The sequence below is a fragment of the Lycorma delicatula genome, chromosome 7 (assembly GCF_047948215.1).
Source record: "Lycorma delicatula isolate Av1 chromosome 7, ASM4794821v1, whole genome shotgun sequence".
NCBI lineage: Eukaryota > Metazoa > Arthropoda > Insecta > Hemiptera > Fulgoridae > Lycorma > Lycorma delicatula.
Genome location: NC_134461.1, coordinates 9,632,097 through 9,647,202, shown reverse-complemented (window position 1 = coordinate 9,647,202; position 15,106 = coordinate 9,632,097). Strand labels below are relative to the sequence as shown.

The 15,106-nt window shown below is 28.1% G+C and overlaps 1 protein-coding gene across 1 annotated transcript in view; it reads right to left on the bottom strand.

Annotated features, from left to right (window-relative positions):
• Positions 1–1,093: 1,093 nt before the first annotated feature.
• Positions 1,094–15,106, bottom strand: part of LOC142328200 (protein cueball-like) — a 40,361-nt gene continuing 26,348 nt past the window's right edge. The window contains exons 5-6 of the mRNA XM_075371784.1: positions 2,326–2,419; positions 1,094–1,669 (exon numbers count right to left, since the gene is read on the bottom strand). Of these exons, the coding sequence (XP_075227899.1) occupies positions 1,602–1,669; positions 2,326–2,419 (162 nt within the window). The 3' untranslated portion in view covers positions 1,094–1,601. The remainder of the gene's footprint in view (positions 1,670–2,325; positions 2,420–15,106) is intronic.

Sequence of the window (15,106 nt, the reverse complement as noted above, 5' to 3'; positions counted from 1 at the left end):
ATAATAATAATAATAATAATAAAATAATAGCTAAAAATACTAATTTCATGTCTCGTAATAATAATTTTCTCAACATTTTGATTTTGACCATTATAGCATTACTCCTCTGCACTCTCTATTTAATGAAGTATACCTTTTGTTTAATTTAACCAAAACATTCCTTCTAAAAAGAAAATATTTGCTTGGTAGTAAAACTATTCAGTGATGCGGCATAAAAAAAAACATAAAAAAAATTAGACAGACCAAATTCCCATAAATAATAATTTTACTGTATTAATAAAGGTGATTCAAAGCTCATACCAAAGAAAAAACAAAATATAACTTAATTGTTTATTAATCAAGTACATTTCATAATAATCTTCAAGTTACAATTTAGCATGTAACCCTTCTTAGCTAACATTAACATCTTGTTGGAGGTTTCTAAGCTTGCAGACTCAATAAGTGTGGTTGTATAACAAATAATAGATGTTACGGACTAGTTAATAACAAAAAAATTATTCAGTGTGTACAGAAATAAGTAAACATGGATGGAAATCTTTATACTTTCAGAAAAACATCAAATTTGGCTTTTTGAAATTTATTTTATTATTAAACTAATAAAAATCATTATTTAAAAAAAATAAATAAATGAATTCTGTCATCGACCAAGGATCGAACAATATATTGCTACCTGACACTTTCAAATTAACATTTTTGTTGTCTGATTTAATAGTATTTAAAGTCTGCAGCTTAGGAGGCAAAAATAGAAATACCATAACCTTATAAATTTGGTAGATAACCATAATCATATTTAAATTCAGGAAACTAACATAACTTTACTTCCTTTAAAAGAGATTAACTAAAGTTAAACTTATAGTACTAAAATATAAACTTAGTTTAAGCACTCAGATTCTAAGCGCAAATGCCCAAGAGTTAAATATCCTAACATTATTAAGATCACCAAATAGAAATAAAATATGAATAAAGACATTTATTGTTATTTTGCATCACAAATAGTAGTTATACTGTTATTTTTTATTTCTTATTTTTAAATAAAAAATCAGTAACTTTAAACAACTTTTTTGAGAACTATCAAAATTGCTGTTGTAAAGGTTCCTTTATAATACTTTACCTTGATTTTTACAAAGTTACACAAATGTTTAATTATCAATTAAATTAAATTAGCAGATAAATAAAATTGTTTTTTCATAATTTTTTTTTTATTGTCTACATACTAAATCGGCATATATTTCTTTAAAATAAATAAACACTATCTTAAATTATAACAATCACAAAAGTCAATCATTTTTTGTTTTAAATGATTTTAAGTTTTAATCGTCTAAGTACACAGAATAATACTCAATAAGTAGTTACTTCGATTTTATAAGACAAATTGCCTATTATTGCTGCCATGGATAAAAATTAAACCTAGTACAGTCTTTAAGTACTACTACATTAAACAAATACTAAGGCCTCATTACAATGTATCTTTTGTTTCGACCAACTTATTTTTAGCACCAAACCACTTTTATATAAACACATTAACACTTCATTCCATTCTTAATAGTATTTTATGGTAAACTTTCACAGAAAATAGGAACAGGCTTACATACACCTCACCTCTATCTATATTTGCATTGTCTTATCTTTGTTGAATTTAGGGCTAAAATATTTAAAAATATAATTTTATCTAAAAAAAAAAAAAAAATTATATTAACCTACATAATAAATATTAATCTACTTTCTTATAAATGTTGCACTAAAATAACGCAAGAATTCTAGAAAAATAAATACCTAACAGATTTTCTTCAAGGTTAGTGCATTCAAATTGATCCGATTAATTACTTGATTTTAAAAAATAAGCCTATTGGAATAAAACTAAAAACATACTACAAACATTCAAACACATTTATAAATACACACCCATACACCAGTTGCACGCACTAAGAATATGCACACACATTCACATAAAATAAACACATTAAAAGCGCATTAGGTATCATGACTCTCATTAGTATGGCAGTTGGCAAATATCAAATTACTTCTTTTCTTTGTAAAGGCAGTATAAATTATACATATACATATATAATTTTAAAAGAATACAGCATACAATCTGGAATGTACACAGAAAATAAAATGCTGTATTTGAGACACTTGCTTTGGTATAACAGCCTGATTTCTGTAAGAATCAGATCTATTAAAATAAAATAATTAAAGATAAGACAAGCAACATACAATCCAGCAAAATTCACTCTCTCAAAAATTAATAACAAATTAAATTCCAACAATAACAATTGCAAGCTCAAATGCTGCAGAATTTCAATTTTCATCAGTATAAATCATCACCAGGAAGATCAATTCCTGACAAAAGATTTCTGTTTTCTTCTTTTTTATATTTTTCAACACTACGAGGTTTCCGAAAATCAGGCTCAAAACAAGGCTGAAACAAACAACAGTGGAATTCTTAATTATTACTTTTATAAAATAAAAACTAATTTTTCAATACAAAATAAAAAATTATAATGATCATTTTCAAAAAACTTAATTTACATAATAATATAGCTAATAGATTACACATATACTACAATTGGAAATATGACTGCTAAACTGGACTTAAGGACAACTGGTTTGTTCATCTTACTTGCTGTTCCTTAAAATCATTAAAATTTAAAACAAGAATCATAAAATTTTTAAATAACAAGACAATCATAGTCACCACTTTTTAATATTTAGAAAGCAATAAAGCTTTTGGATTTACAAAATATAATTCCAGTGAAACTGAAAAACTGAACGACTAGTAAGAATTGAAATTCACCAAAAGAGTTGAAAATCTAATATGAGAATAGTGTAAATATACCAGGAGAAAAATAAAAATGTTTTGATTTATTGACAGCATTGTTTCTGGCAGAAACCAAAAATTCAATTTCATAAGGAAAGAAATTCAGTTTGGGAAAAATGAGAATAAAACAAATATACTGAAATAAATGAGGAATTAAATAATAATACAAGAAAACATAATACACCAAAAATTCTAGAATTTTGCTATTTAGGGTATAAAACTATGAAGATGGACAGAGTAATGCACACTTCGAAAGCAGAATGAGACCAGCAATGAGAGTTTTTAAAAAGAATTAAATATAAACCTAAGAATTAGAGACGATTTTGAAAATATTTTTGTGTGGAATGAAACACTGCATGGCAGTGAATCATGGGTAGTAAGATAGCAAAAGGAAAAGAATAGAAGCATTTGAAATTTTGTGTTTACAAGAACTTAATCCTTGTCTCCCAAAACCATGCAGCAGATATATATATTATATACGAATTCAAAATGTACAAGCAATATCTCAGTAGTTAAACCCTGAGGGATTCTGTCACTCTCATGTGCAAATGCAATTGTTGCTTTAAGGGTATGTACTGTAAACTATCACTTGCCTGGCACTGTGGCATGCCAATGATAAGCAATTAAATCAATTAAAAATTTTATTGCGCCTTTCTTAGTGATGCTTAATAATGACAGCATCATTTGTAATGCTTTGTACCATTATTCAGTTCAGGGAAAGATGGTATTTCAGTATAAGTTATCTTGTTGCTCAATACGGTACACAATACAGTTTTATAACACATTTTGTAACAATTTTATTCAGTTTATTTTCATCAGTTTTAATTAACTAATTAACCCTGTGTTTTTGTACCAATCAGGTTTAGTAATGAATGATTCTGTCGTGAAACATAAACCAGTAAAGTAGCTCTGAAAAAAAAATCAGCATTGTATACAAAACCTTAAAACAAGAAAATCCTGAAATTGCAGTCAGAGACATTGCTTGGAAAGCAAGTAGTACAACAGGCGTTAGCGAAAGAACACTTTTTAATATAATAAAGAAACTCAAATTGATGGTAAACATGTTACCCGTAAAAAGATTCGAAAGTGTCCAAAAATGATTGAAAAGTTAGACAATTTTATTAAAATCCTATCAGGAAAAAAGTTAATACATTTTATTTCAATAACGAGCTTCCTAAATTGAATAAAATATTAAATTCTGTGAATACTGATTCTGAACTGCTGAATCTTTCTAGAGGTACATCACTACATCGTGTTTTAAACTCAATGAATTTTCAAAAAAAAGAAGCGAGCAGACGACAGTAGTATGAAAATATTACTGTAGATAATATACTGATAAATTTGGGAAACCAAGACAGTAGTTCAACAGAAAGCAACTTATTATGTATTAAAGAAATATATTGAGAGGTGAACTATTTTTTCCTCTTTTACTTGATGAAATTTTAATATAATGATATTGTACTTTTTAAAAATTGTTTATTTTTAAGATAAATATATCACTATCACAATTTTCTAATTTCCTTATTTCAGGTTTTTTTACTTGGCAAGTATTTTTTTCAGACGGATTACGCTAAATTAAATTAGTATCATCATACTGTTATGTAAGTATATATATATATATATATATATGTTTGTTACGTTAAAAAATTCTCTTACAAATTTCTTTCTTCTTCTATTTGTCTTTAGAAAGCTTAATTTCAGATTTTATTTTAGGAAACTTAATTTCAGATCTAATATTCAATAAAATCTGAAATTAAGCTTTCTAAAAAACAAACAGAAGAAAAATTAAATTTATGAGAGAATTTGATGAGAAAACTATGTAGGTAGATCAAGAAGATAAAACGAAAATAAAAACTAGAATATTATATAATAAATAATATCATTAACAAAAATGCTGCTGTGTTGCCAGTGATTACGTAGAGAACCAGATAAAATATATATTAAAAAATTTAACTTAATCTTGTCATATTATAAGTTTTTATAATCAGATGATTAGCCACTGCAATGCAAGGTTGCTTACCAGCCAGTTCTGTATAAGAATTAAAATTTAACATGATCAAGGATTTTGTAATTACAAAATGGGGCTTAGTTCAGTAAGTAGATATAAATTAAAATAAAAAATAATAAATTTCATTTAACTATAAAAAAATAAAATACTGTAGATCTAAATGAAATTTTAAAAATACAAAAATTAATGATGAAGCAATAAAAACAGCTAAATTAAAACTTAGCCACTAAAGTTGTCAGCAGAAATGGCAAAGTTTTATACAAAGAGAAATATATACTTAAAAGGTAACAGAAAGGTAACAGGTACTTAAAAGGTAACAGGTATACAGTAACCTAACAGAAAGTCAAATGACATTCCCATAGATCAGGTTGAGGTGGAAGAGTATATAGTAGGGACTGCAATTGTAAAATCTTAAGTTAAATAAACAAATATATAGATGGACAATAGAAAGCTGTAGGAATAGATAGCATTGTCAATAAAATAAATTAAGTGTCTTAATGGAGGGATTACAAGAGATGGTGAAATTATACAATGTAATCTACAACAGTGGGGTGTGGCCGCAAGACTTTCTTAATTAACAGATTCCAATTTTCAAAAAACAGTATTAAAGTTTCAAAATTTATGTGGCAATTAATTTTATTTTTCATTCAGCAAAGATTTTTCTGTAAATTCTGATCAAAAGACTGAAGGAAAAATTATGTAAATTGTTACACAACAATCTGAATTCAGGAAGGAAAGAAAGCAAGGGATGCAATCCGGCTACTAAGAATTATTGTTGAAAAGTATTTGGAGATTGGTAAAGGATATATTTAAGATATAAAAACAGCATGTGACTGTCAATTAAGAACTCAAAGTACAGATTAAAAGACAAAAGATAAAAGAACTAACCGAATCAGAAAATGGCCATAAAAATAAACACAAAAACTTATAAACAAATACATTCATAAGAGAGGAAAAAATTGTATAAGGTTGGCAAGATGATAGATGGTTATTTTTTTTTTTTGTTAGGAAATAAAACTATCTGTGTTTTAACTTCTACATGAAGCACAGAACATTCGAACAGATGATTATAAAATTAGAAGATGCTACGGCAAATTATTGAACAAAAATGAATGTTAGGAAAGCTAAAGTAATGACAATAGGAGACACAATAAGCTACCAATAACTGCACAGTAGAAGTAAAGATTTAATAAATTAAGCAATAGTTACGAGGCAGCATGGTTAACAGAAGATTGCAAAGTTGAAAACAAGATAACAATGACTAAGTATGTGTTTAATAGAAATAGTTATTACATAGTAAGAATGAAAGAAGAGGTTTTTTTGGATTTTTTTTATTTTGAGTGTTCTTCAGTACAGATGTGAAAGATATGCACTAGAAAAAAAGAAAAGGTACAGGCATTTAAAATGTGGGCATGGTGTTAAAAGAAGATTAAATGAGTAGAAAAGTGAAGAATGAAGAATAATAAGGAGAGTTAATGAAACTAGCAATAATGTTCTTAATAAGAACATTTCAAAATGGGAAAGCTATAGCTTGGGACCTTACATCAGAGGAGGAGTACTGATTAAAGCAGTGCTAGAAGGATTAGTAGAAGATGCAGAATAAAGGAAGGAAATCAGAAAATAGTAAAAATTGAAGATAATTTAAAAGGAAATGGGAGCTATCAGGATCTTAAAACTTTTGGAGGAAATAGGAGCAAATGATATAAGTAATTTAAGTTAAAATCAAAAATATAAACATAAGAAACTAAAGAAAATGTAAAAAATTATGTTATAATTTAACAGAAACAGTTAGAGTTATATTAGATATTATTTTAACTGATGACTTGAGATTTAATTGTTTTTAAGTAACAAAAGCAAATAATAAATAAATATATTTAAAATAAATGTTTAATAAATACATTTTTACAGTTATCCATATCTACTATTCATGCAAGACAAGTGTGTGTATTATATGTGTGTGCACTCACTCATGCATACACATATGTATGAACATGTGCATATCCAAAAACACATGTTTTTTGACAAAAAATACACATAATTACATGTAACACAATAAGAAAAACACATAATAGACAAGAATAAGAAAAACACATAATAAACACTTAAAAATTCTAAGCAAAGTAAGGATCTTTTAAGCAATCTCAAAAATTACACCAATCAGTAATCTTCAATTAATATTAAATAAAAAGCTGTATTACTTACGTCACCAAGATCATTTTTAATTATAAATAATAAATTTATACTTTAAACAAAATTAAAAATAGCGGAGGAGAATTTTGATTTCTAAGTCCACAGACCTTTTTGACAATATATACTGATAGTTTGTCTTCTGGTTAATGGTTTTACTATTATGTGAGCTTATTTGCTAACATGTAAGGTGGTTAACCATGAGAAAAAGTAGATTCAATCATGGTGACCACCCTTAAATCCAAGCAAGTGTTAATAAGTCTTATCGGTTTATCTTTATAATCACCAAATAATATTGACCGGGTAGACTCTAAGGTATATTTTTTTAAATTTCTGCAAAGCACATCCAATATAGTTAAATTGTAATATCCAATGAGTGATGTAATGTGGGAAAATTAAATTTCAGATACAAGGAAATTCTGGAAATGAAAATGACACTATTTCATTTTACAATTAGTAATAGACTTTAAAATTATTTCTGATGGAAATGCAAAAATACGAATACACTTGAACAAAAAATAATTATTATCATTATCTTCTTCACATAACAAATTCTACAACATTTCTAGGTTAAATCACAAACTTTATTGTCCAATATTTTCACTTCTCTTTATACCTTCAAATAATTCTAACCCTATATACTTTAAGTGAACTTTCCCTTTTCACATACACTTGTCCAAATGAAAATTAATTATTCATTTTATCCCCACCCTTGCCAAAAAAAAAAAAATCATTATATAGATCATATACCAATACACTGATTTTATTTTACTATTTCAATTCGCCAACGATTCCAAAAGCTCTCTGTTGAAAGTTCTTCAACTTTCTAAAGTTTCTAATCAATAAAGTACATTATAAACAATAACTTAATCCAGAATTTACACAATAAACCTACTGCACAATTTACAAAATAAATACAATTTTATATCACAAGTAAAGATACAGAATTAAGAAAGAAACTTAAGCAAACAGAAAAAAGTATCCCATTAAGACATAATGTGCCGAAAAGTCAAAATAGTCAAATAGAAAGGTGCTTCATTATGCTATGTGGCATTCATTTATATAAACATTTATTTTACACTTAAATAAATAAATATGTTAGTAATTTTCAATAAAAAAAAATAATAAACCTCACAATTCTTAACATGTTCCTTTTTGTAAGTGAAAATAATGACTAAAATAAAAACATTCTAAATGTTGGAAGATTTCATTTGTAAAAATTCATGAGCTATACTCTTACACCTGTCAGCTGTTATAATTTGGGCTTCAAATTGGGCAGAAAAGTGTCACAATTTTTCCTCATAGAAAACATGGAGATTTTTGTATGGTGCTTTGCAAAATTGTATTAATGATCTTATTCACAAGTAAAATTTGATCTTATTCAGATAAAAATTTGGAAAATCTGTTAAATTTAATGTAAGTATCAGACCTGTCCACTCCATTAATCACAATTAGCTAAATTAGAACAAAATGTGTTTGAACTGAGTTTCAAGACAGTTGACTGAAAATGCCTTGAACACTTGAATTTACATTTGTAGTGAATTTAAACAACAGTTTTCACTGGAAAGCAATGTTTTTTTTAAATCTAATAATAATTTGTGATGAAATCTGGCTTCATCATTTTAAGCGAGAATACAAGGCCCAAATTATTGTAATTATTTGGAAGAACATGTGAGTACTAGTGTAACATGCTACAAAAAGTCAAATTTACAATACGGAAGTAGCATCCTGGTTCTCTCAAAAGATGTAATTCTTCAGCACAATAAAGCCCATCTCCAACCACTAAAAAGACATGGGAAGCTATTCAAAAGTTGGCTAACGAGATGTTGCCACATTTACCTTACAATCCGAATCTTACATCTTTTTTTGTCCTCACAAAGAGTTTTGTGAGTTTACCGAATACAGCAACAATGAACAAAATACAATAATGAATATGTTCATTAATAAAATAAATGAACAAAGTCAAAGAATGATTTTAATCAAGAATGTGTTACAAGAATGGTTAAAGCACTGAGGCGAACAATTATTTATTATTGGAATAAGAAAGTTCACAGAAAAATAGTTTAAGTAGCTTATGTAGCTGGGGATATGTATAAAAAAAAAAAACAGGATCAGTTTCATAATACTTAAATAAATAATAATTTTCTAGTCATTTATCTGTTTAATTATTGAACACCCTTCAATATACAGAACACTAAAAAAAAAAAATTGAAGTAAAGATACACAACAGAGCACAGAGTGTTCACAACAATTAAAATAGAGTAATTTATCTGTGCACATGATGCAAAGATTCAAGAAATTTCCAAATGAATTTTTTTACAACCAAATATAAACATCAATATATATTCACAGTACAAACATTAAAAAAGCTGCATACTAATTCAATGATTTAAAATAAAGAGATAGCATATGTCCTAGGTTTGTCTTGTTTAGCTCCACAAACTCGCATGCATAACTAACAAAGGACTAATTAAGATTTCAAAAAGCAAACAACTATGGGAACTATGGGAAATTTTTATAGAAAAATTACAGAAAAAAGTTTTCAAAGCACAGAATACAATAAATCACAATAACAAAGGTTTGTTAAGGAACTAACCAACATACAAACATAAACAAAAAAAAAAACCGAAAAGAGCAAAAAAATAAAAGTAAAAATCCATTATTAGAAATAATGAATAAAACAAATAGTGAATGTATGTGTGTGTGTATATATAAACTCAGCAAAAACAATTCTTTTGTTACTGTATTTGTCCATATTCCCCTCTGTACTAATATCTCAAAGAGACATGAAAAAAAACTGTTACCACCAAGAACAGTACAGAATACGATAATGCTTCCTATCTTATTTGGAAGAAAAATTTTAACTGATGATCAGGGAAAACCACAAAAGCACTATTAGAAAAAAAATAATAAGCAAAAGGTAGGAAGCACTATCGAATTCTGTACTCTTGGTGGTAAATGATCTTTATACTTTTGTCTTTGATATATATATATATATATATATATATATATATATAAATAAATATATTAATATAGGCAATTAATAAAGGTCATATTTTTAAGTAAAATATGTTTTTTGATTATATTTAATTCTGTCCAATCACAAGGAAAATAAACTTAAAAAATTACATTTAAATTAATTATTCACACATATATATATATATATATTAATTTAGTAAAATTGATTTTTAAATTGTCCATATTTTCCTCTGTACTAATTAACTCAAAACAAAAACAAAATTCAGCAATTTACCACAGTACAGAACCAAATAAGAGTTCTTACTTTATTTTTCATTTTTATTATTCTCCCTTACGTATCATTTTTGATGAATTCCTAATCATCAGTTGATTAAAATTAAATTTCAAAATTACACATTAAAATACAAAGTTATTACATGTATAAAACATGTGGTCGAATAATTAATTGTCTTTTTAAACATATTTGTGGCTAGCCGCTGGCAGAGTATAGTGCTGTATTTAGCAAGTGAGTACCAGTGGTGTACAGAGAATTTTGTTACGGGAGTGTCATTATTAAAACTGTTTACAATTGACATCAGTATTTTAAATTTTGTGTGTTATTTTATTATTATTATTACTATGATCATTATTATTATATCATGCTATGATATATTCATTTTGATATGTTCAAACATATCATAATCATAAATACTCTAATAAAATCTATAAATTATTTTTTTCACAGTCTTAGGCTACAATTTTTTTTAACAACTTTTAACATCTATTTCATTCTGAATAATAAAAATGCTTGTGCCAATGCCACATGTCATTACTACACTTAGACTACACAATAATTATACATTTTAGTCAATGGTTATTTGTATACGATACATAAGACACTTTACATAACATATAAAATCCACGGAAGCAATCAAATATAATGAAATACATTTAATTAAACACAATTTGGACTCACTGAGGTTGACGAATGAAACTGGCACTGATGAATTCACATTGTATGAAGGAATTTGAATAAATTATTGAATGCGGTTGTCTTAAAAGTTCAAATCAGTACTCTACTATAGTGTATTATTGTTTTGAAAAATCATTGTTCAAAAAGAGTACTGGTAGTTAAATATAGCATTTATAATGTATGTGGCTTACAGTATGTACATTACAAATGTTACATTTGGAAATTTCAGCACTCACAATATAATGTCAAAACAACATTTCTTTTAAATTAGTTCATTTAACACATCTTCTGCAATTGGAGTGTAGTTTCTATATAAGTTGAGTGCTAATCCATACAAATATGTATTTCCAGTAGAATTACGCATTGAGAAACATCGTTCATTTATATATGTGAACAATGGAAGTGCAGCTAATATTTCTAGCAAAGTGAATATATTTGGTATTATGTTGGGACTGCACATAGTTAACCCATCTATGGCCGTTTTCAGTTGGTCTCCCTTTTCAAGACATGCAATTCTTCCTTACCGTAATTTTAATCCATCACTCAGATCATCCTGGCAACCACTTCTTATGCCACTGGTGTAGAATTCTGTGAGCGAAGTGAAAGCAGAAACCTGAGACAGAAAGTCTGGGTTTGTAGGTAAAAGGTACTGAAAGTCTTTCAATATTTCCATTTTGATATGCTTTGAAGGGTTGCAATAATAGGGTTATACAATTCCATCACTGCGGTCACGGAATTATACCTTTCCAACCAACGTGTTGCGAAAACTTGAGTTTTTCACTGCATAAAGCTGTAGTTTCCATTTCACATCACCGATTTTAAAACATGTTTGCCTTTTAGGGGTATTAAGATATTTGTACAGACTCAATATTGTACCCATACAGTTTTTAATTGCAGTTACTTCATAAGCACTGGATACAGCTAAGTTGAGGCTGTGTGCTAAGCAGTGGACATATAGACGACATTATTTCCTTTACATGTGCCTGGACTTAGTTTACTTTTCCTGACATGGACATAGCTCCATCATACCCCTGACCACAAATCTTATTTATGTCTACATTTAATAACGCAACTTGTCCAATATTGCCTTTATGATTCCTTTTCTGGTCACATCATACAATGATATGAATTGTAAAAAGTTTTCCTTCACAGTGAAATTTTCATTATCAATGTAACTAATACACAGAGATAATTCTTCTAAGCCTGATATGTCTGACGTCTTATCGGTGAGAACAGAGAAGCAACTGGAGGTATTAAGTTCTTTCACGAAATTTTGAACAATCAGGTCGTTGCACTCTTCAATTATTTCATTCTGTATTCTAGGTCTGGTGTACTGTGCATTTCCAACACATAACACATTTTTTAATACAGTATCAGTCTTACTTGAAAAGTGAAGAAGACCCCTGAAATTGCTATCATTTTCTTCTAGTTCTTGGTCGACCTCGACTTCTATTCATCCTAAATCCCTCTGGCCTCGCACAGCGATACATTATTTCCCGCAAAACAAAAAATACTCTCAGTAATAGGAATAAGTTTTTTCCTGTTCTCCAGTTTCTTTTGAGTTGTTGAAGTATATATTAGCACATCTATAGACTTTTTCTTCCCGCATGAAATTTCGGTTAAGTACCGGCTACCTCCAAACTTTCTTTGCGATAAAGACACTTCTCATGTTCTGAAAATCGCTTGATGGCATCCTTCCAGTTGTCAAATTTCTCACTACAAAGTTGACCTAAGGGTTACTTGCCAGATTCAACACCGCTTCTTGGAGCAAAAAGTATACAAAATTTACAAAACTCCATTCCTTAAATTTGGAATATGCAAGCCACTTCCAACAGTAAAGCCATTTAAACCGAAATGGCAGATTTCTCTTTCCTTTTGTTAGAAAAATAAACCTGGATTTGGTTCCTAGATATTTTTCAAGACATCCAGTTTTTTTCATTAGACAAGTCTCTTCCTATGTAAACACCAATATCATAAGCGTGTGGTTCACTGGAACTTGAAATGTTGAAGCTTCCAAAAACCAGAACAATACACTTATCACTTCTAAATGATTCAACAGGTATATCAACATTATTGAGCGATGGTGATGTACATTCAACACAAGCTGAGTTTTCACAGAAGGGTTACTAGTTTCGAGAAGAACATTTGCGACAGCATCATCACGTTGTAGCAGCAAAGAAATATTTGGCAATGTGAAATTTTCACTAACATTACAACAATCGCTACTGATACATGACATTTTGCTAAAAAATTGTAAAACTGAACTTAATATCGGTCGCTTAGACATATTAAAGAACATGGAACGATAATGTGAAGTTTATATTTAAAAATATGAACTGCATAATGCACAAAACGTTAAACGAATGTTCCACAACACAATCTGAACTCAGACTAATGAGCGAATACCACTCGACAATGTACAATATTTCATATATGCATTGCTGCCAATGCAGAGCTGTCCCGACAATATGTTTTACAACAGTAATTTTATATGGTGTCGGCCTTGTTTTATTACAAGGTCAGCATTATTATTGTACCTTCTTAATAAGTGGCACAGCTTTGATGGTCTTTCCTCTCTTCCAGTAGATGAGGAGGGGTATATGCTGACACCCACTGCGCCAGTGAGAGTACTGCCACCTTCTAAGAATGCTGAATGAAGGCTACTATGTTGTACATAGAGTGATGTACTGTATGTGTTATAGCTCCAAGTACAGGGATTAAATTATTGAAGATGCAAGAGCGGCAGACTGGATCTTATGTCAACAGATTTTGTTACTCTGAGTGAGAAATACAAGGAGAGAATTCAATGGATTTTTAAAAAGATACTCAAATACATATGTGTAAATCTATAGTATGTTTATTTTACAGGTCTAATATTAAAAAGTACTTAAATCTTCAAAAGGGGGAGTTCAAACCCAGTAACCCCCCTTATGTACACCCCTGGTGAGTATAGTGCTGTATTTAGTGGTGACCACAAAGATGTTTAAAAAATTTTAATTATCTGTAATAACATGGTATTTTAATGTGTAATCTTGAAATTTTAATTTTAATCGACTGATGATGAGCAATCCTTGAAAGCAGTAGCGATACATAAGGGAGAATTAAAAAATGAAAAAAAAGGTAAGAGTAAGAGCACTGAACTTTGTTTTTGCTTTTGAATATATACATACTGCATATAAAGTAACAAAATTAAAAGAAAAGCATAATTATGAAATACAGTATATCATTAACCGAAGTAAATCCAGGTGGGATTAAAGGTGGAAAAATCCTTATTTCAATAAAATCCATAATGACTCATAAAAAAATTAAAAATCTGAATTGGAGTTGAACAGCTTTTAAAAATTTCTCCACCAGTCACACCATCATCTACAACACTACAAATGCTATGTGCCAGTTTGAACTTTCCTTAAATGTATTTAATTAATTAGAATGTGGCAAACATGGCAGTTACCTAGCAAAAATTATCTTTTTTTAATTTGATGACAAAATCTTTGTAAAATTAGTAGGTTCATTTACTAACAAGAAAAATATATAAACAATAAAAATGAAAGTTAAGAGAAAATACTGGTTTCCTTTATACAACAAACATGCTTTAATTCCAGGTGTTTTTCTTCTTTAAAAATTATACATGGGGTATCAACCAAATTGCTGTTAATAATAATGGATCCATCAATGAATTTTAAATTAATAAAACAAAAAAAAAAATTGATGGGTCTCTTGTTTATTAAGTATGATTAACAATATTTTAAACATATTTACGTGTATATTTTTAAACTCATTCAGATTGTATCAATTTAAAAAATTAGAAAATCATACTGAATATTATATGATAAAAAATACTTCATACTGATAAGTTCATTTTAAATCAAATAGTATTGTTTAGTTATAAAAATATATTATTATGATTATATATTGCTTTTAATTATAGATAAAACACAGAAAAAATAGGACAGTAACACTAAAACTACATAAGTGACCGAAAGTATTGTCACTGAAATACAAAAAAATCTGACGAGAAAATTGTAATATTTTCCTGGCATTGGTTACTTACTTAATCTTATATAGTAGAAAAACAATTAAATATGAAAAAGTTACCGAAATTTCTTTTTTGGGGTGCAGGTAATTAATGATCTTTACTGTAAAATTATCATTATAAATTTAA